Raw genomic sequence first — 22,207 nt, 5'->3', positions numbered from 1 at the left:
GAAATCTGGAGTTTGGTCCAGCATGTATGGCAGCCTTGCGGCCAAGGGCTCACCCTGCAGATGGCGCCCTTCTGGGAGGACGCGGTGGGAGGCCAGCGTTCCCACCCTGCAGGACGAGCCCGGGGTGCTGGGAAGGGGTGCGCCTACCCCCCACTTCCACCCCAGGCTTGGACTGAGGGCTGCAGGAGGCCAGCCACGCTGACCTCGGAGAGAGCAGAGTGAGGCCCTGCCTGGTGTCAGCTCTTCGAGACACTGACATCGATTCATCTTCCAGGAACGTGACTGATTCTCAAGGGAGATTCTAACTAAAGTGAGAAATCTTGTAGTTGTTTAGACTAGAAGGCCCATGTTCCTGAGGCCTTTCCCAGAGAAATGCGAACAACTCCCACCCCACAGAGGGAGGACAAGTCCCACGTGCCAGACCCGTGACTTCCTCGACAGCCGGAAGGGGGGGACAAGTCCCATACGCCAGACCCCGTGACTTCCTCGATAGCCGGAGTGGGGGACAAGTCCCATACGCCAAACCCCGTGACTTCGACAGCCGGAGGGAGAGGACAAGTCCCATACGCCAGACCCCGTGACTTCCTCGACAGCCGGAAGAGGGGGACAAGTCCCATACGCCAGACCCTGTGACTTCGACACCCAGAGGGAGAGGACAAGTCCCATACGCCAGACCCCGTGACTTCCTCGACAGCCAGGGGGGGACAAGTCCCATACGCCAGACCCCGTGACTTCCTCGATAGCCGGAGGTGGGGACAAGTCTCATACGCCAGACCCCGTGACTTCGACACCCAGAGGGAGAGGACAAGTCCCATACGCCAGACCCCGTGACTTCCTCGACAGCCATTCCCTCAATATGGTTTCCAAAAGAGACAGCTTGTGTGCTGGCCTATTTACCACCGAAGTCCAAGTGCTCCCCACCTTCCCACCAGGTGGCGAGCCCCTGGCCCTGTGCACTCCTCCCACATTTAAACGTCACTGTCCACAGACCCTGCAGAGGAACTGGGCCTGCAGCTGCCACCAAAACTAACAGATTTTCTGGCAGAAAGAGAAACGGATTCGGTTCACCGGAACCTCTTACGGCACGCCCACCTTGTTGAAGACCCAGATCTCGCCGTTCACGGTGGGCCTGGGCACCCCGTGGCCGTTGTAGTGGAAGAGGACCCGCTCCTCCTTGGCGTTTCGGCGTAGAGACGTGCAAAGCTTCTTCACCTCGTCCACGGTGGGGTCCAGGCTCTGCTTGTACCGGGCCTGGTGCAGGAGGAAAAGCAAGACACTCAGCAGGGATCACAGGGCACCTGGAGTCAAGACTCCACCCTGCACTCCGAGTGCGCCCCTAAGAGCCACGTGGCCCTGGACAAGTGACCCCCGCTTTCTCCAGCTACTTCACAGGGTGGTTGTGAAAATTCACAGACTCAACAGATGTTTACTGAGAACGACTGACGGTCCCATCAGGTAAATGAGTCACGCCCACCACGCGGTAACACAGCGTAAAAGGCAGCGCCACTGCGGTATCAAGAGCACGTCTCAGAAGCACTGGCTCTGTCTGGAAGAACTGTCTGGAACATGGAAGAGCAACTGTCCTAAACACAGGAAGGTACGGTGTGCAGAGAAGCAAGGAGAGGAGGTTAGGACGCCGACCCCGGGGGGGAAGCAGTGGCCGGTTCCCGCTTAGTCACATCGCCCACCCACCACCCGCCCCCGCCCTGGCCTGGACCCCTGCTGTGAGCAGAGCTGCGCACCGAGTTCACAGGCCCCCGCGGGGACGCAAGCGGCCAGCAGCCTTCATGTGCATGTGCACAGCAGACGGTTAGAGGGCGGCCCCGTAAGGAGCCCCCACTTCTAAAGCAACAAAGAAGATGAAACTCAACAAGAAATGCACCAACAAGGAAACTTCATAAAACTCTCGTGGAAAACACAGAAGGAGGCCTGAACAAGCGGGAGCCGCTCCCAGCCTGGGCAGGAGGCACCCACGTTCTGGGGACCGCTGCTCTCCCCAGGTTAACAACGTCCACGTGCTCCCAGTGAACGCAACGAGCTACCTCACGGAGTTCCACGAGCTGCTACCGAAGTCTGCCTAGAAAATAAACACACAGCACAACACTGGAGGAGGAGGCAGGAGGCCTCTAATTAAACGGAGAGGGGCGGGGACCAGAGACCAGCAGGCCAGGGAGCGACTGCGGAGAGTCCAGAACAAGCGCAGCACAGCTCCCGGCCCTCCGGAGAGCCTGCTCCCACGGCCGCGGAGGCACCAAAGCGACGCCACCTCACCAGACACTGCGCCAGCTGCACGACGGCCTGAGTGCGGGGGCGGCCGTGCGGCGAGGCGCGGGGGCTGGGGGGCCCGTGTGGACATCAGGAGGTTCTCTGCTTCATGCTGACCTCCCTTTGCTCCATTTCAAAGAACTTTCAATGGTAAATGCCCAGTTAGAAAAGAAGTGAAAAGAGCAGATCCATAACCCCACTGGGTGGGGCGTGAAGTGACGCATGTAAAAGCCACAGCAGGACGCCAACAAAGACGCCCAAGCTGATAAGTCAGTAAAAAGCAACGTACTCATGTTGATTAAAAACATGGGCACAGTTACCAGAAAAACAGCTAAGAGTTTACCTCTCGGTGGGGAGTACGTGCTGATTTTTAAAAAATAATGTATATGTTTGTTACTTTGATAAACTTCTAAAACTATATTAAAAAAACCCAAATTAAAAAAAGAAAAAAAAACATACAACCCAGAGCCATGATGTCACTTGAAGGAAACTGTTAAGAAGGAGGACCATGAGCCATGGGGAAGCTGCGCCTGGCGGGGCCCCGTGCACGGGGATGCTCGGAGCATCAGCCGGAGTCATGGATGGAGGAGCAGCCCGGGCGCCCAGATGGAAGGCAGGCAGGGGCGGAGGACGGCAGGGCGGTGGGCAGGCACCAGCCAAAGGCCCTGAGCTGCGCCCCCGGCATCAGGAGCCCCCCACCTCGTGGCCCCCGAAGTGGCACTCCTGATCCTCGGCTGCAGGGACACTGTGCTGCACACATTCCCCCAGGCCGCAGGCGGGAGGCCGGGTGGCGAGGGCTCGCTTGGTGCCCACGCCCCACTGTGCGCCCCTCCGGGACAGGCGACAGTGCTCCCTGCTCCGTCTGCGCCCCAGGCTTTACAGCGACCACATCCAGCTTCCCTCAGGCCTGCGCTCCTACGCGCAGACCCCATGGAAGTAGGTCTGTGAAGTCCCCACTCCAAGGAGGCCCAGGCACCGTCCCCCGAGATCGGCCCCACACAGGAGCGTTGTGCTCCCAAACCGCGCTCTGGGTCGCGAGGCCCCGCTGCTCGGAGACATCAGTCAAGGCAGGGACTCTATCTCTGACCTCGGCTCCATCAAGGTCTTCCCCCGTGAGGGGCAAAAACGATCTGGCCTCATTTTCTCACCCACTGCACAGAAAGGACACACTAATGGACCAGCATGAAAGGCACTGCGGATATTAATAATATGCCTCCTGGGGTTTACGGGAATTAATATTTTTAAGGGCTTTGAAATGAGAAGCACTAAATTAAATGTCACCACACCACGTTAAGGTTTTGTTTCAAGACTGGAATGCCTGGGACAACAGCTCCCAGGGGGGGGGGAGCAGCGGGGGTGCAGGAAGTGTCTCATCGTTTGGGGGACTTGTGACAATTTCAGCTGAGCCTACGAAACGACAAAGCGAACCTCTAAGATACTGCAAACTGTGCGAGACAATGCTACACTAAGTCCCAGTCTCAGATGTAATAAAATGCAACTGTGGGGATTCCGGGGAAGGGCAGAGGAGAGAACCATGGAAGGAAGGGGCGCAGACAGACTGGCCCTTGGCTCTACGAGGGTAGAGGACCCATCATCACCACATCACCTTCTCGTGGTGGTCTCCCGCCCCAGAGCGACACCTGCTAGCAACTCCACATGCTCTGTAGGCCCACGCAGGGCTGCTGCAGTCGGGCTGCTGCAGTCAGGCTGCGGCCCCCGTGGACGTGGCCCCCTCAGGCAAGGACCGACGCCAGGGGCTGGATGGCGTGGCCGCAGGAGGGGCTCCTCTCCGTGGCTGAGCTGGCCCTCCGTGGTCCGGTGAAGCCACATGGGCGCTGTGGCCGTGCTTGCAGCAGGTTGGAGACAGCACCTCTGGAGGAGAAGCAGGGCCTCTGCTCGGTGGGTCTCCTCCCGACAGAACCCTGTAACAAGGAAACCCGGGGCAGTGGCCACAGCCCCGCCTGTGCTTCTTCTGGGTTTCGGGCGTAGATTACTGCGTGCCACCTGACTAGGACCGTGAGCACGAGTAACACTGTTTCCATCCTTCCATCCTTCTACGGCTGTGAGTAACACGTAAAGTTCAGATTCAAGAAACGAAAATGCCTGAGAGATTTTCTCAGAACTGTCCAGGAGGAACAAACATGATGTTAGAATTTGGGCCAGTTCTGCCTCTGGTCTGGAGTCCTGCAAACATTTCACCCCATCCTTCTCCTTCCCAAGTAGGAAGCAAGGACTTGTGGGGAAATGCTAGGCAGAGGAAGGTTGGTCTGCTCAAAGGATACCCGTCTTTGGTGGTGGTCCCGCATGAGATGGATCCAGGGCCCTGGCGGCTCAGGGGCTTTCTGCTGACATCCCTAAAAGCCACTTCTTGCTGCTATAACCCTTTCCATACCCACTATCACTACCTAGACCAAGCCGCTGCCATCACCACCACCATCTAACATTGTCATCACATCATCATCACCACCATCCTTGTCATCGTCACCACCATCACATCATCACCACCATCATCCTTGTCATCATCACCATCCTTGTCATCATCATCACACCATCACCACCATCCTTGTCATCGTCACCATCCTTGTCATCGTCACCATCACACCATCACCACCATCATCCTTGTCATCATCACCATCCTTGTCATCACCATTATCACACCATCATCATCACCACCATCCTTGTCATCGTCACCATCATCACATCATCACCACCATCATCCTTGTCATCGTCACCATCCTTGTCATCATCATCACACCATCACCACCATCCTTGTCATCACCATCATCACCACATCACCACCACTGCCATCAACACCATCACCACCATCATCTATTTCTCAGATTACTACAACCTCCCAGCTGATCTGCCAGCATCGTTTTGCTCTACCCAAATCCATTCTCCAAAAGTCAATGTCTCACTTGCTGAAAACCTTCTGACAGCTTCCCTCTGACCTTGCAAACTTTTCAAAATGGCCCGTAAGTCCCTGCGAGATCTCCATCCTTGACTCTAGGCCTCTGTGAGTCTTACAAGAAAGGATCTTCCCAGCCTGTTGCCCCATCATGTTCTCACCTACCTTCTAGCCCTCGCCAGGCCCTCCTGCCACTCCTCCTCCACCCCCGACGCCAGGTCTTGCCCGGACACTTTCTCTGCCGTCTTCAAGTATCAGGTTGAACGTCACTCCCTGGGAACCCGCTCTCAGACGCCCCCTCCAGGAGCTGGGCTGGCTCCCCCCTTTTATGCCAGCACTCCCAAGCGCCTCCAGATGCCCCAGCACAGCATCTGTGACCCACGACGGCACCTGCTTGTTACTCACCTGTCTTCCCTGCCTCCCCTCCCTCCTGCCCTAACTAGGCGCGTGAAGGTGAGGTCACGGGGTCCCTGCTTCCCTGGCACCCTGCGGGGAGCGCGATGCCCGACCCAGAGCGGGTGCTCACTGAACACTCATGCACAAACAAATGAATAAACAAACACTTCCTACCAGGGGCTGCAAAGCCCAAAGAGCTTTTCACACACACAAAAAAAGCTGTTATATCTGAGGTTTCAAGCTTCTATTTTTACTTATTTTGAGACTTGCTGAAGTTCCGCTCCCCGGGATGGAGCAGGGCGGTGAAGGGTGAAGCCAGCGTCTGGCTGCAGCGCCCAGGTCCCTGCAGGCAGTCCACGGCCCCGACAGCCGGTCTGCTGCTCGGCACGATCTCAGGAGGAAACGCCCGGAGGGTCCGGCCCGAGCAGCGGAGGGAGATGCACTGACGCTGTCCCTCGTGGCCTTTCCTCGGCGGCCAGGTGACCTCCCGAGAGCCGAGTCCCTGTCGGACCCGAGGGCGCGGGAGCACGACCGCCCGCAGGGCAGAGACGCGGCTTCACCTGGGCACCAGCAGAGGCGTGCCCCCCAGGCCCACCGCTGCGTGAGAGGGCGGCCCCGAGACAAGGGGCCCAGAAGCAGCGGCGCGTCCGCCAGGTGCCTGGCCGCAGACCAGGGGCCTTTCCCCTCAAAAACGTTGAGAGAAGAGGGAAAGTGACAGGTAAGTGGTGGCAGGAGGCCTGGCGTGTGTGTGATGTGCTCTCTCCTCCCCTGGCCGGAGGCCCAGCGAGGGGAGCGGCGGCCACACTGCCTCCCTCACGGGGCGGGGGCACACTGACGGCCCCCTGGAAGGATAACATCACTAAATGACCTGCTCTGGTCTGGAACCTTCTGAACCTGTTCTGACTGTCATTACGGTGCGTAGACTGAGCCCGCGGGAGGCGCGGGGTCTTCACGGCCGAACCCAGGGCTCTCTGGAAGGCCAGTCCCCACCCCGCCTTCACTTCCCTCCCCCTGCGTCCCCTCCTCCCCACTCCCAGGTCTCTCGCCTCCTCCCCGCCTGCCCATTCTCCCCGTCCATCCTCAGATGCGGCTGTGACTCAGCCTCCCTTCTCTTCTCCCACCACATACGTGCTCCTCCTGGCGGCACCCCCGAGAACAAATCCACGGCCGGATCCCTCGCCGTGCACCACGCACGCCACCCTCTGGGCTCCTCCCTTAGTCACCGGCATCAGCCTGTGCCGAGTCCCTCGCATTCGTCCAGGACTTGCTCAGAGGACCTGGGACACGTCCTTCACACGTCGCTGTACCATCTCTGCCTTCATCAGGGGTCACACACCCTGCAGCTGTCCCCAGGCCTCCAGACCACCCTCCCCAGGTCTCTCCGTCCCATCACGGCTTTCCCTCTCAGTGGGGGTGCCACTGCCCCGACAGCACCTCCACGCCTGGGCAGGACCAGCCCTTCGGCCCCCAGCCTCCGCGTCCTGTCCGGGGGTCCTGACCGAGCCGTGCCTTCCACACAGACCTCAGAGCTTGTCAGCTACCAGGAAGGACACGGGCACAGGGCTGCGCAAGACAAGTTCACTGTCCTGCCCACTTGCATGTTTTATCTTCTGTTTATACATGTTCACTATCTCATAGCACGATGCTGCCTTGTGTAACTTTCTCCTGCTGTTATCATTGTAAGACTGTTAGGGCGATGTCGCAGAGTCTCAATCAAGTCTCTGAATTAAAACAAAGAAACAAAGGAACAACGACCCTCATCTTAAAGTTGAAACGAAACACAGGGGTCCTTGAAGTGCAAACAAGCGTTCGGTCTGCAAACCTCCCCGAGAGCCCCGTGGCCTGAGGGCTTGGGGTGGCTCTGAGCGTCCCGCCCGGGGAACAGCTGCAGTTTTCATCTAAAATGCAAACAGATCCTTCACAAACTCGTCACCAAAACGTGGGTCTCGAACAAATAAAACCCATCTCGCCAAGAGAAGGCCACTCAGAGCCCCTTGGGGAGCGGAGCCGGCCCCGCCCCGCCGCCCAGCCCCGGGCCTCGCCCTCCCTTCTGCACTCTGGTCCTGCACCCACGCAGCCCGAGTCTGCTCACTCGGCGCGGGCAGAACTCAGTGCACTTGCTCTGCAGAAATAAGAGGAGACCTTTAGAAGAAGCCTAGAAGCTCAGAAGTCACAGATCACTTCCCATATGCTGCTGGAGCTGCAGGCGACACACAAGGCATCACATTAGGTCTCATTCAAAATGACCTCTTAGTAGGACCCGGCTCTGAGCGTGGCCGGCAGACAAGGGACGTTCCCCTGCGTGGTCGTCACTGCGGGAAAGGACTCCCGGCGCGCGGTCAGCAGAGGTCTGGCCTGGCACGCACGTTTGCTTCAGCAGCCCAGGCCCCTCCTACTGAGGCAGTGAATCATTTCTAAAACCTATGCTCCGTCCTCTAAGAGCCCCTCCCGTGGGCCACAGGCTGCAAGGTTCCGGCTCAAACTGTCCCAGCACCCGCTCCACCTGCCTCGCCGGGCAGCCTGGTGCCGGACACCAACATTTGCACGGATCCCGCCGCCCACACCCACCAAGACCCGCCCAGGGCAGCAGTGTCTCATGGGAGGCTCTGGCTGGGCCACGGCCAGTGACTGGCCCACCTCACTGCGGCCCGCCCCACGAGCACGTTCTGGTCCGTTTCTGGGGCTGACAGTAATGCCGCCGCTGTCAACGCCGCGTCCCACCTGCAAGAGAGACAGGCCACGAGCAAGCCAAGTTTCAGTGAGGCCTCCGGGGAGATGTGGCGTCCTCCTGGGCCCCCTCCCCTCCCCTGCATCCATCCAGGTGACAGCTCTGCGCTGGCTCCTTCCCCCGGGGTGCAGTCTCCCCGGTGCTACCCTTTCCCCTCTCGATACTGGAGGTGAGCCACCCAGGAGAGAGTCAGGGGTGCCCGCTGCTGAGCCCTGCCCCTCACAAGGGTTGGGGTCCCGAGATGGAGGGCCTGGCTTCACCCCATCAGTGATTCATCAGCTGTTCGAGCTGGGAAAGCTCACAAACCAAACCTAACCTCAATCCTCAATCCTCAATCCCTACAAAACAGCTAAAATACTCCTGTCCAGCCTGCTGCGCAGGTGTGGGGACCACAGGAGAAGGTGTGAGTCACAAGACTGAGGGGAGGCGAGGACAGAGATCGGCACTCACACTGCACGTACCGGCCACCGTCCCAACCACCAGGTAAAGCAGGGATTGCCTTACAGGTAGGGAGCTGAGGCACAGAGAGGTTCAGTAACTACTACCAGGTCACACAGCAGGCGTGTAGCAGGGCTCACGTCAAAGCCAGACAGCCTGAGGACATTCATGGAGATCTGAGACTGACAGTGAGCTTCCTTGAGTTGTCACAGACCAGAGGCGATCAGGAAGCAGGAGGACAGAAGGGGCGTCCCCGCGTGCTGGCCCCCGACTGGCTCCTGCATGGCCTCTGGGCTCTGACACCCCACTAACAGGAAGCCTTTCCCCTCAGGAAGGGTTGAAGCCCAGCCTGACCCCAAACGCCTGCCTTGACTGAGCAGCAAAGCCAAGAACTGCCAAGGGGACCCGGCCTAAACCACTCACCGCGACTGATTTTTCCAAACAGTTCCATGTCAGCACTGAAAAACCCCACTGCCTCCTTCCGTGAAGGCCGGACGGCCTCCAAGCAAGGTCAGTAAACATTCGTATTTACTAAGCTGCCCGCGGGCAGAGAAGGAGCACTCAGAGCGCAGTGCGGTGTGTGCAGCGGACGGAGCGGCGTGGGACCGGGGCCTGGGCACCAGGATCAGAGCGCCTGTTGGACGCAGGGACAGGGCACTCCAGCCTGCACCAGGCTCTGTGCCTCTGCAGAGGGCTTCCAGAAACAGCCCACAAATGTTACCTTTGCCAGTAGAAGAGTGAACACGGGAATAAAGCAGCCCCCAGTGGCAGGAGGAGGCCGCACGTGGGGTCGGAAACGGGCATTTGTTAAACAGCTGCCCAACCGGGCCTGCAGAGCACCTGCTAGGTGCCCACCGCCGTGAACCAAGCCCGCACCACGCAGAGAGACGGGCACCCGAGCGACTCCCGAGGACGCGCTCACTGCCTCCTGCCTCCTGAGTCCTCCCGAGTCAGGCCCCCGACGGCGCCGCCCCGGGGCCCACCCCAGCGGGGGAGCCGAGTCCACCTCCACCTGGTCCACGGCTGTAAACTCCAACCTCCAACTGCCACAGCCGCATTCTCACTGACCTGTCTATTTACTGTTCAGAGAAACCTCAGTCGATTTCTCTTAGTGCTGAAGATGACCCTCTCGGTGCAGGCTGAGCCGAGGAGCAGCAGGAGCCTCGGGGGCACCTGTGGTGAGCTGCAGGCGCCGGGGCCTCCACACCCGGCGGGGAAGGAGTCTCCTGCCTGGGCCGGTGCTTGTCCGCCCCGCGGGAGGTTTTCTGGAACACCAGTCTGGATACTTTCACGGCCCCGGGGCAGAATGCCCTGGCCTGCTTCCCCAGCCAGCAGCGCGGCCTGACTGGCGCCCCGTGCGGAGCGAAAGCGGCCCTGCCGACGGGCGCCTGCGGGGAGGAAGTGGTGGACGCCAGCACTGAGGACGGGGCCCCCGCACAAGGGCAAAGTCACGCCTGGTGCCTCCAACACGCACCGTCCCAGGAAGGGCAGTCTCACGTGGAATCACCGCCTCTTCCCGTACTCAGTAACAGTGCTTCCGTCCTCCCCTCTTACTCTGAGGGAGAGGCAGGAGAGAGCCAGGGGGCTGGCTCCGTGCTCACAGTCCAAACACAGAAGCCACTATGTCAGGTAGGTGGGGTCTGAATCCACTTCTGAATTAAGGGCTCCTGTGGTCTCTGCAGACGGGTCTAGAATCCCCCCCAGCAGACGTGAGAAACGCTCTTCTCATCAGGGAGAAATTCTGCACACCCGCTGCCTACCCAGCGGCACATTCAGTGAGGTCTGCAGACAGGCTGGGTTCGCACAGCGGGTGTGGTGGGGTGGGGGGTCTACTGGCACCTGAGGGGTAAATGCCAGGGGAGCTGCCAACATCCCACAACTATCCTCACAGACGTGGGGACATTACTGTTACAAAGATAAAGTATGTGGCCCAAAGTGTCAGCACTGCTGGGTTTGAGAAAACCTGCTTTAGAGGAAAAAATGAAATTCTGATTCTAACGAGGACACACAGATTCTAATCTAATGAAGTGAAAAAAGGCAAAGTGGAGAAAAGCGTGTATTACTACTACTTATCCAAGAAAGGACAACAAATGTGCGTGTGGGTGTGACTACACATGTACACACGTGTGTGTCTGCTGGGACGTTTACACACCACGCGCAGAAGGAAGGGGGCGGGAGCAGAAGCCAGACTTCTTTGAATATATGTTGTTTTGTTTATCAGACTTTAGATCCATGAAAGATTTTACATAACTAAAAGCAAAATTTAAAAAATGTTTAAAGCAGTTCCTTATAAGCCATGAGTAAAATGAGACAAGTGAAGGTACCCGTGCATCCAGGGGCGCAGAGCCAGGGCAGAAGAGCTCTCCGTGCGGCTCTGCCCTGGCGGCGGGAAGAGCTGCAGACCCCCGGGCACAGCTCCCAGCAGCGGTATGTGCGGTGCTGGCGCAGCCTTCAGAGTACAGAGCATAAGCTGGGGTAGAAGTGATGCTCACGCTGGTGTCCACCAAGAGTCTGGATGTTCGGGGTGGGAGAGGCGCACACAGCTAAGACCCAGGGGATGAACAAAACCCTGCAGTCCTAGGGCTGCAGTTCAGAGCTCGTAACACATTCCACCGTCAAAACAGAGGGAGCGCGAGAACAAGCACAAGCAGTGAGCACCCCGGGCTCGGGTTAAGCTCTCTAAACACCAGTTCCCACCACAGGAAAGCAGAGCTCCTTGGAGAGCGGCTGATCCCAGGCCTGGAGCAGATGAGGTACCGCAGGAGTGAGAACACCCAGACCTGTTGTTCTGGACAGGGAACGAGTGACCGAGGCCACCACACCTGTGTCGAGAAGACCCGGGAGCCACCCGTGGGGGCTCCCACTGCTGAAGACAAGACAACACGAGCATCAACGATCAACAAGTGCAACCAGCTTTCACGCTCCCTGCTGGTTGCCCTCGGGGAAGCCCACTCGCCGCTGTGAAAGGGGGAAGGGAACCCCAGTGCTCACACTGGCTTTCCGACATGAACTGTGCTCCAGGCAACCCCAGTAACCGATGAGGGAGCTCTGCTCCACAGACACACCAGCTAGCAGATGAGGAGAAACAGTCACGGCGCCTTCGGCAGCCTCTAACGCGCGGGGCCGGGAAGCGATCGAGGACCGCGAACTTCACAGACAGAAGGCGCTGTCACCATGCACACCAGCACCCACAGTTTGTGCCGAACACCCCTCCACTGGGCAAGCCTGGCCCAGACTTGGGGCAGGGGCGGGGGTATGGGGCTGGCAAAACCCAGACCTCAAGGAACTCTTCAGGGCGCGTGAGCTGCTTTCCTCAACCAGTAAACTGCAGGAAGAGACAGACACAGGACGGCCGGAGCAGGACGGGGGTGCGGGCGGCGTTACGTTAATTCTGTGGGTTAACAGGGTTAGACCCGCCAACCACAATGTAGTCGCCTTGCTTATGTCCTGATTCAAATACGCTCTGTGTGCGTGTGGTTTTTTAAAGCCATTATTACCTCTGAGACACACTGAAACGTTTGCAGATGAGACTACATGATGTCTGGGATCTGCTTCACAATAAGCCGGGGGGCTGGGGGGAGTGGGCGGCACAGCTGAAAGAGGACCGGGGACAGGCGGATCGCTGCTGAAGACGGACGATGGGAAGAGGTCGGCACTTTCCATAATAAAAAGTCTTAAAACTAACAAATGAATAAGCCACAAAAACAAATAAAGAGACAAACATGTGAAAAGCATTTCAAAATGTTTCCTTGATTAAAAGGAACTTTCTTAGAATTATTCTTACATATAACCTAATGGTAAACTCAAAATTGGTTGTTTTTTGGTGAAAATTTGCTTACATGAAGCATGTTGGCCAGACATTTAAAGAAGGTGCCCAGACAGGTGAAAACCCTAAACGTGCTGTTAGCACAGCAAGACGCACGTACCAATAACCTGAAGGAGTAACACGTCTGGGAAAGAACGTTTCATAGATGTAGCTCAGATACTGCTGTCTCAGAAAACCCTCTCAAGCTTGAAACACAACAAGAAGGCACAATAACGGTGGAAGGTTCATTCAGCTGCCTCTAATTCAGTGCAGACTCCCACCACCAGTCGCTGTGGGTACATCACATTCTGCAGCTGCCTGAGGAGAGCCGGGAGCTGCGTGTGCGGCGGGTCCCTCTCCCTGGGTAACCTCTGGAGCTGACAGGACACTCGGCCACATCATCCCCTCCGTCTGCATCAGAAAAGCACACACAGTCCCGCCCCGGAGGCCAGACTCGGGCGAGGAGGCCAAAGCCCCGTCCTGCGCATCAGAGGCTGGAAGGGCCCGGGGGAGACCAGATGTGGGGGCACAGTGACCGCTGCCCCCACGCCAGGCCAGCACCCTCCCCGCCGCGCAGACCAGGTTTCTGTGAGTAAATACTGTCGAGCAAAGCTTCTCTAGGAGTGGCTGCTGCGGGGAACACAGATGCGGCTGGCCGGCCTCCGCTGTTTGGGGTGAGGAGTGTACGGACCGGCCCGTGAAGGTGTCCTGCTCACCTCAAAGGGCTGCACGGAAACTAAGGCCGCAAACGTGAGATCATCAGACAGATGTTAAGAAACACCTGAAGCAACATTTCCAGGCAGTCGTGTCCTTGCTAGCACCTATCTGCAGTCCCTCAGAGCTGCGTGGGCTGGCTGCCGGCCCGCACCCCAGGCTGCCCAGGGCCGGCGCCAGCCCATGAGGGCCTCTGTGTGGACCAGGCAGCCACTCCCCAGCCGGGCTGCAGCCCTCGGCTGGCGAGAGGCCACAGTCTCTGCAGAGGCACATCCGTCCCAGGAGCAGGGACAGAGGGACCCGGCAAGGGGCACGGCGGGGAGCAGCACAGGCTGCCTTCACGCCCTTCACTCTCCAGCAGAGCTGGAGCCTGCCCCACCAGAGAGGCTGTCGGGGAGGAGGACATTTTCCTCTGCCTTCCAGGTCCTTCTGACGGCCGTGGACAGATTCACAGGAGAAAGTCAAACCGAAGTTTAATAACACACGTACACGGGGAGACCCAGGAAGACCGCGTAACTGGCCAAGACGGCTGAAGCCCTCACCCTGAACGGCACCTTCAGCACACATCGGTCCTCCGACTTCGGGCCCTGACTCCCTCCGGGACGTCCCTGCACCCCCACAGCACGGACACTGACTCCACGGCCCGGGCGGCCACGCAGCGTGGAGCGGGCGCGGGCGAGCGAACGCTGCTCCTACACGTACGTCAGTAAAGCCCTAAGACGTCGATGATGTTCCGTAAAATTAAGACTCTCAAATACAGGATGGTTAGAACTAAACACTAATGAAGAACCAAGACGCAGCAAACCTGACCTGACCTAGACCACCCGTCGGCTCCATCAGCCAGCACTCACTGGGCCCCGGGCTTCAGGGTGGCGAGGGCTGCCAGGCGGGGGGTGAGCCCTGCTGGCAGGACGCAGGTGGGGCTGCGGGTGGGGCCGCGGGAAGGGTGTGGTGTCCCCCCTAGCCCGGACCGAGGCCGCCAGCTGCCGCGGACGTGGGGGCACCGGACACGGTGCAAACCCCAGTTCCGAGCTTCAGAATTTGATGTTAACCTCCTTCATTTCACCTTTTGAAACCTGAACGCTGCACTCTGAGGCTATCACTTCATTCCAGGGAAGGGATGCTCAGAACACGAAGCAGCCGGAAAGAGCCCACACACGCCTCGCGCGCAGCCCCGAGGCCGCGCGCGCGGCGCCCAGTCCGCACACCCCTCCCCCGCGCAGAGAAGCGCGGCCGCCGGGATGCGCAGGGGGGCGGGGCGGAGGGCCCCGGAGCCCCACCCACACAGGCCCCGCCCCGCCCCCCGCGCGAAGCAGCGGGAGCTGGCCGTCTGCGTCTGCGCTCACGAGGCACGGCGGCTCACCGAGCTCCGTGACCTTCACCCTCGCAGCCTCCGCTGCAAAGGTTCCCATTAAGACAAATCACAGGTGAGATTTAGAATAAATTACATTTAAGGGCCCGAAGTAGACGGGCTCAGACCCCTCTTGCCGGGCGGGGGTCCCCACTCAGCCCCACAGCCACCCTGCGGAAGCGCGCTGGCCGGAGACACTCCTTCGCGCCTTCCCGGGAGCCGCGCTTTCCAGGACACAGACTCACTGCAGAGAAATCGCGACTGTGCAGACGGCTCGCGGGGAAGACGGAGCAGAGCTCTTCTCTCCATTTCCTGCAGCAAAAGGGCCACTCGCACGGGACGGGGAGGGACGAGCCGCCTCCCAGACGCCGCTCCCGGGCCGAGTCTGCGGCCGTCCAGGGCTGGCCTGGAGTCCGACCACGCTCTCAGAAGCACACCCCACGTCGTTCATCTCGAGGCACGGAACCTCAGAAACCAGCAGCCCCGGGCGGCCCCGGCAGAGCCGGGCGGCTGCCCCTCCCACGACGCCCCGGCAGGGTCCTGCCCACGCCCTCCCTCCCCACGGGCCACCATCCGGGTACCTGGGAAGTCCTTCCCGGAGAGGATGAGCGTGCTCCCCCTGGGGGCCCCCTGCTCTGTCCCCCGGGTGACTCTGACCGCCCCACCCTCACCGCTGGAAGGGATTCGGCAGTCAGAGGCGGCTGGGAACTTACAGGCTGTAGCAGCTATTACCCGGGAAGTTCTAAATTATGGAAATAAAGCAAAGCCTGGGAGAAAAACGGGCAAAAGGCTTGAACAGACAATTCACAGCTGAAGGTAAGGAGGTGGCCCGTAAATACACAAAAGTGCTCAGCCTCACTTAGAATGGAAACGCGGGGATGGCGCTCACCCGGCAGGCTGCACGCGAGAGCGGGCGTCAGGCAGCACCACGGGGCCCTCCGCCATCGGCATTCCACACGCCGCTGGCGGGGACGTAAAACGGTGCGCGATCCGCAGGTGGGGGATCTGAGAGTGACGCCCAACCCACGTAGGCATTACGTTTGACCCAGTGATACTACAAATTGACCATAAAGAGAACACCCTTAATTGTACAGAAAACGTCTCAGCGAGGTGACTCCAGGCAGTGTTGTACGCGGCCACAAAATACAGTCGCAGGGGCGTCTGCAGGCGACTGAACAATAGCAGAACATCCACACAGGTAGAGTGTGACACAGCCCTAAACACAATGAGGACGGCTCCTGGAACCCGACACGGGTGATGCCCAAGATTCACCAGGAAGGAGAAGCAAGCATGTAATACAACACCTGTGTGAAAGAGAACAGGAAAGAGGGAAATAAACATGTCTCTTATTTTAAGAAAGAAACACAAGGAAGATAAAGCTGAAACAAATGAGACTCGTCACCAGCAGGAGGGAGGCGGGAGCCGCACTGCTCTGAGGCTGACTCCTCACACGCTGAGACTCGGGGGCGTGATGCTCACGCCTCCTGGGTTCCTGCAGGACCGACCCCCCGAGTCAGCGCACGGAGGTGACGGGAGCCACGAGCAGTGACACCCCAGAGCCTGGACCCCAGCTTCCAAATACCAGCCGCCGGGGAAAAGAACCGGCTCCTGGGGACTCGGCCCCTCCCATGGCTCACCGGGGGAGGCGAAGGTGGGTCAGTCCATCTCGCTGGGGCAGGAAGCCACCGAAGGGAAGCGTTGTTCTAAAAAGTGGGGAGGGCATAGCTCAGTGGAAGAGTGCGTGCTCAGCCAGCATGAGGCCCTGGGTTCAATCCCCAGCGTCTCCACCAAATGATACATAAACCTGAGTACCTGCCCCCCCCCCCAAAAAAGTAACTTTTTTCTAAAGTGAGCTCGAAGGGGTCACCAGCAGCCAAATCTGGAACCAGAGTTTCAAAATAAATACTGACAGTAGAAGACTATTCCCAGAAAAAATAAGAACTTTCTTTAACTTGATGATGACAGAAAAGAGTGAATAATTGAAAAAGTAAGTGGGGATGAAATTTCTGTCTCATAGTAGAACACCAACTCCCAGACGCAGAAGGAAAAATGGAGTCAGAAAATCAGAAACAGGCAAAGGGGCAAAGGGTGCAAACTCCCAGCTATAAAACATGTAAGCCGTGGGGATGTTTAAAAACAAAGAAAAGGAAAGCAAAGAAAACCAGCACGTGGCAACCGTCACGGGAACAGCCGATTCAGGAAGAGTCATCGATGGACACAAAACAACAAGGAACGGGAACATCACACAGTCTCCAGGTGTCCCCACAAATTACCGCCTACAAAGGGGAAAACGGTCACTAGGCTAAGTGACCAAGGAGCCACGAGGGGGCGGGCGCAGGCAGGCGGGAAGGGCCGCCCGGGGGGCAGGGCGGAGGGAGAGCCGCGCGCATGCGGCAAGTGGGTCTGGGACGGTTCCCGGCTTCTTGCCCGACGCCCAGTGAGAAGCACGTGCTCAGGCCGCGCCCCTCTGTGCTGACTCTGAGGGCCAAAGCCAGCCAGCCTGCCCAGGGTCACCCACCCGCAAGGGCCTCCAGGGCCCGTACCTCCTCCTTCACTGAGGGAGGAGGGTGACACCCCCGGGGACCGGCTGAAGACAGGGAGCGGGAGGCACTCTGGTCCACGCTAAGAACACAGAGGCCCCACCCCTGTTTTCTTCCAGAGGGCACACAGGGGCCAGACGTTACCAACCTGGCGGTGCGAAGGGTGGTAGTAAAGCCGAGCTGTCCCCGTAACCGTCAGGCTAGTTAACCGCGTCCATGCCCGGGGACAGAATTTCCCCACACCCCGTGTGTGCCAGTTTCCCAGGCTTCTGAAACAAACCACCAGAAGGCGGTGGCTCAGAACAGAGATCTGCCCTCTCACGGCCGCGGAGGACAGGAGTCCAAAGCCATGGCGTCGACAGACCAGTGCTCCCTGACACTCCCTGCCGGCCCCGGGCACCCGGATGGCGGCCACATCGCCCGCGTGCCTGCTCCACCCGCGCGTGGCCTCTAAGTCGGCCTCGCTGCTGCTCTGCCCGCCTCTTTCCAGACGCAAGCAGGACCGCCCGGTGAGCCGGGATGCTCCTCTCCTCGCAAGACCTTAACTTAATCACGTCTTTGGCCAGAGGAAGTGTCGTTTACCGCGTTGCTGCAGGAGGCGGTGTTCACCGGTCCTGAGGGTGCGGACGTGGGTAAGCCTCTCTGGGGACCACAGGTCAGCCTACCACACACTCTGGGACTCTGTCACTCCTGATGCAGGCAGGCTCGTACCACTGACTGATACTTAACGCGCTGCCGTGGTAAGAGACAGCGGGTGTGTCTGCAGGGACATAATGAATAATCAGAAAAAGCAGAGGCACTTCTTGTGAAGTGAGACAGAGAAATGCCCCGGGAGACGGCAGTCGCTGCTGGAAAAGCAATAAAGGAAACTGCCCCCCAGACGGAGCCGTAAATCCACTGCCCAGAGGTGAGGAAGTGGGGGGCGCAGTGGCACAGGCTGCGGAAAAGCCTGGAGGCTCCCGGCCACCCTGATGACGCGCCGCCGGCCCAGGGGACGCGCTCTGTCCAGGGGTCTTGCCCCAGTTCTGGAATCCCAGCCCAGTGCTCGCTCCACCCTTCATGCCTTTAAGGGTGTGTATCTTGAGTCAGAGAATGTGAACGGGCGACGGTCTGCTGTCAGGCCTTGTGCAAAACACAACTACAGGCAGACATCAGTCCTACTCTCCCCTCTTTTTTCTTATTTTGAAATGATTTCAGACACTCAGGAGCACCGACAACTGGCGCAGAATTCCCGCCAGCCATCACCCGGGACCCCCTAAGATCGGCATCTTAAGGACAGTGCAGGCCGAGACCGACATCTGCGCTGGTCCAGCAGTATTAGTGCATCACGGACCCCACCTGACTCCTCCGCCAGCAGCACGGCAGCCCCTTCCCGTCAGGAACCAGGGCCGGATCCGCAAACACTCCTCAGACCCCTCTAACCTGTGACGGGCCTGGCCTTGGACCTTCATGAACCTCACCGTTTTGAAGAACACCGGGCAGCCTTTTGTAGCACCTCCCTCGTTTGGGCTCCTCTGATGTTGAATCTTCAACATGACACAGTTCTGCCCAGAAAACCACAGGAGTGGCGTGCGGCCTCTCGGTGCACAAGCAGGTGAGCCCACGTCTGGTTACTGGTGGTGATAACTCTGCACACCCGGTAAGTAAAGTCTGCCAAGCTTCTATGCTGGAAAGTTGCTGTATTTTCCCTTTGTAATTAATAAGTAGCTTCTGGGAAGAGATTTCAAGACGAGTCAACTGTATCTGAACACTCCTTCCAAGACTAGTTCTAGCCTCTGTCAATGACTCCTGCCTGGAACAGACGAGGCTGCTGTGAATGACCCTGTGACCATGTGTTTTTGCATTTTGGAGGTCAATCTCCAGGGTCGATTCCCAAAGTGGAGCCCTGGGCCAGGAGGTGAGTGCCTGTGTAGCTGTGCTCAGAACTGCCTGCCCCGGCAGAGCGAGATGCCTCCTGTTCTCCCACCAGCAAGGGAGCAGGGCGCCTGTCCTGCCAACACAATGTGTTGTCATCCTTCTAAACTGTCCTCCTTCTTGTTTTTCTACATTGTTTTGGAGGAAAGATTTGGAGACAGGCATTTAAGACACAGCCACTGTCATCAGCTACGAGGCAGTCTCCACTGCTTCTTTTCTTGATGTCTAGAGACCAGTGAGCAATACTGATACCAACACTGACGTCAAGATGGTGGTGGTGATGGTGGTGGGGGTGATGTGGTGGTGGTGGTGATGGTGGTAATGGTGGTAATGGTGGTGGTGGTGGTGGAGGTGGTGATGATGGTGGTGGTGATGGTGGTGGTGATGGTGCTGATGGTGCTGACGGTGGTGACGGTGGTGGTGGTGCTGCTGATGGTGCTGACGGTGGTGGTGGTGATGGTGGTGGTGGAGATGGTGGTGATGGTGGTGATGGTGATGGTGTATCTTACAGAGTAGATGTAACACCCTGCGGGAGAACAAAGGAGTGGGCATCATTCCCAGGGTTTGTTTTGTAATTATTTTTTAAGGTACTAAGGATTAAGGATTCAGGGAAGGCTTCCAATGAAAATGACATCAAAGATGAGACCTGATGCAAGAACAGAGTCCAGGTAGCAGCACAGAAAACTGTTCCACACGAGGGGAAAGGCCAAGTGCACGAGACGCTGAAGGTCAGCTGGAGTCTGGCGTGGGGGTGCGAGAGCTGGGGCAGCAGTGAGAGCAGGGACCAGATCAAAGCGGCTTTTTAGTCCAGTTGAAGAGTTTTAGATTCTGTCCTGAGGCCAAAAAAAGGCATTAAAATGCTTTACGCAGGCCAAAATCCCTCTGAAATGATACCTAGAACGTCCCCAGAGTGGAGAACAAGTGCCAAGCTCAGGAAGTACGGCACAGTTTTAGGGCTGCACTTTCTTTATCACACTTCAAAAACAGAGAGGAAAGTTACTACAGTTTCAAAAGCGCAGCATTTCTAAGCGTTTCTAAGAGCACGCTGTAAGAGGCAAACACTAAGGCGACAGCTAAGAGAGAGAGAGGTGTGTTTATTGCTACGGGTAACAAAATGTTTATTCTCCTTTCACAGTAAGAGCTGCTCAGGACAAACTCCCACAACATCCGGTCCCCTGTCACCCAGAGGCGTCCTGACCATGCCGGGCCCTGACAGCAGACCCCGTCTCCAGACGCTGGAGCCTAAGTCTGTTGACTTTCTACCGCTTTTGGTTTTCAAGGTCTACCTGAAGCTGATTATTAAAATAAAAATCTTCCTGCAGTGCTGACTCATTTAAGTCACAAGAGGTGGTGCTGTGGGAGGACCACCGGCCTGTACACTCAGATGTCCAGTCCCGGTTCTGCCCTCCCGGACCCTGACTCCAGTGGTCACACAGGCACCGAGGGTGGAGAACAGCCCCAGCCGCCCTGCACCCCCGAGCTCCTGCTCTGCCCCCAACTCGACTCTGCTCAGACTTCCCCCAGCTGCCTGCCGACGATGCCCGGTATGCCCAGCCCGGGTCAGCAAGTTCACAGCCCAGAAAGCAGAGCCCAGGGTCCCAGCGTGGGGACAACCTTCACTCTCCCCTGCCGCCCTTGGGCTGCAGCCCAAAGATGACGACAGGCCCTGCCCCACAGTGACCCGGGCGCCCTACGAGCAAGAAGTGCTCTTGGCTTTCGGACACGCTGGCCACTCTTTCTCTTGATAACCGTCTCCCAACGTTTAAATCAAAGCTGGAGGTGACCCCACCTCCACAGTGACTCACTTCCCTCTGAAATGTCTGAGTCACTCAGATTCCATTCAGCCCTCATCTCTGCTTGACCACTCCCTGTCTGCCGGAACTTTCCGTGCTGACAGAGGAGGCGTGGACCATCACAGGTCCGCAGGCACCCTACACACGTCTCCTCTCTTAACAAAAATCTCGCTAACCAGTACATTTCCAGAATTACTTCAGTTCTCAGGTGAACTTAACCCTACCCGCCTACTGACAGTGATTTATCACCGAGAAAGATCTCCGTGGCGTGAGGCGCTCAGCCACCTTGCCTATCTCCTGCAGAACCGTCAGCCTGCGCCATTTAGGCCCTGTGTTTCGGTACAAGTCACGTCCCACAAAGCGGTTCACCATACGCTCAGTCCTCAGCTTGGGACCTGGGACTGTGACACCCCTTAAGAAACAAGCACAGAAGTCACATCTGCAGTGACACAAAGACGTGGTGACCTGGGTCCCTGGGATCCTCTCACCACAAACAGCAGGACGTGGGGGAGCAGATGGGCAGGTGTGGTGGGGGGACCTTCTTAAAAATAGGGGTGAGCTGGAATGAAAGTGAAGAATACTCCGACCACATGCTGAAGCTGGGGACCCAGACGTGGACAGAGGCAGCAGCCCGACCTCACCCGAGCGGCAGCTGCCACGCCAGTGCTGGAGCTGGGCACCTGCAGCCGCAAGTCACCTGAGGAGCAGGGGACAAGGCCCAAGGCCCAGGCCAGCTGGGGGCCCAAGAGATGTCCCTCCAGAAAAGTGGGCCTGCAGAGGGCTGCAGACTCGGAGTAAGGTCTACCCAAAGTAAAACGCCCCACCGGGGAGCTGCGCAGAAGCGATCCGTGTCTGACCCGGGGGAAAGGCAGCAAGGAGACAGGCTGCCCGTGACAGGCACTCACACCGCCCGGGTGGGAGGGGAAACCTCAAGCCAGGGCTTCAAACAGCCTTCACCGTCAAGGCCCCTAACTGGTTGATGGGAGCAAACCTAAGTAATTTCTGGGGGAAAAAAACCAACCTCATCTCAAGCTTTGTAGACTTTACACAGATGAATTTCAAAAGAAAATACTCATCAGTACTTTCAAAGTACGTTAGGATACAGGCACCACGGCAGGAAGTCAGCGAAAACGGGAGCTGACCCCGATGCACCAAGACTTCAGCTTTCAGAGCAATGAGAGCAGAAGTAAGGTAGCTTCATCTGAAGTATTTCAAGACAGAAAACCGAAACATGAGACAAGGACAGGCAGACATGAAAAACAACTGTACGGATTTGTTTTAACCATTTTTTAATGTCCTACTAGAACTTAAAATAGAAGTGGAAAGGCTTTGCGACAGACTAGACATAGCTGAAC

General features: G+C 58.0%; 1 protein-coding gene and 1 long non-coding RNA gene across 8 annotated transcripts in view; one reads left to right on the top strand and one right to left on the bottom strand.

Annotated features, from left to right (window-relative positions):
* Positions 1–22,207, bottom strand: part of RPTOR (regulatory associated protein of MTOR complex 1) — a 236,803-nt gene that overhangs the window by 132,839 nt on the left and 81,757 nt on the right. For 3 of the 4 annotated variants that reach the window (XM_072939794.1, XM_006199445.4, XM_072939795.1), the window contains exon 4: positions 1,093–1,251. In XM_072939794.1, the coding sequence (XP_072795895.1) occupies positions 1,093–1,251 (159 nt within the window). Of the gene's footprint in view, positions 1–1,092; positions 1,252–5,338; positions 5,448–22,207 lie in introns of those variants that run through there. The other variant, XM_072939796.1, reaches the window with a different exon arrangement.
* LOC140686225 (uncharacterized) lies at positions 14,594–20,380 on the top strand. Of its 4 annotated transcripts, XR_012059896.1 has the most exons (5): positions 15,441–15,803; positions 15,962–17,777; positions 18,343–18,739; positions 19,647–19,787; positions 20,195–20,380. It is a non-coding gene; the product is annotated as an uncharacterized lncRNA (long non-coding RNA). The 4 variants fall into 4 exon arrangements; XR_012059897.1 differs by lacking the exons at positions 15,441–15,803; positions 15,962–17,777 and adding an exon at positions 14,594–14,681; XR_012059898.1 differs by lacking the exon at positions 15,962–17,777 and having other exon boundaries at positions 15,449–15,803.

The sequence above is a fragment of the Vicugna pacos genome, chromosome 16 (assembly GCF_048564905.1).
Source record: "Vicugna pacos chromosome 16, VicPac4, whole genome shotgun sequence".
Taxonomy (NCBI): domain Eukaryota; kingdom Metazoa; phylum Chordata; class Mammalia; order Artiodactyla; family Camelidae; genus Vicugna; species Vicugna pacos.
Note: the sequence above shows the minus strand (reverse complement) of the source record. Positions and strands in the feature narration are given on the sequence as shown.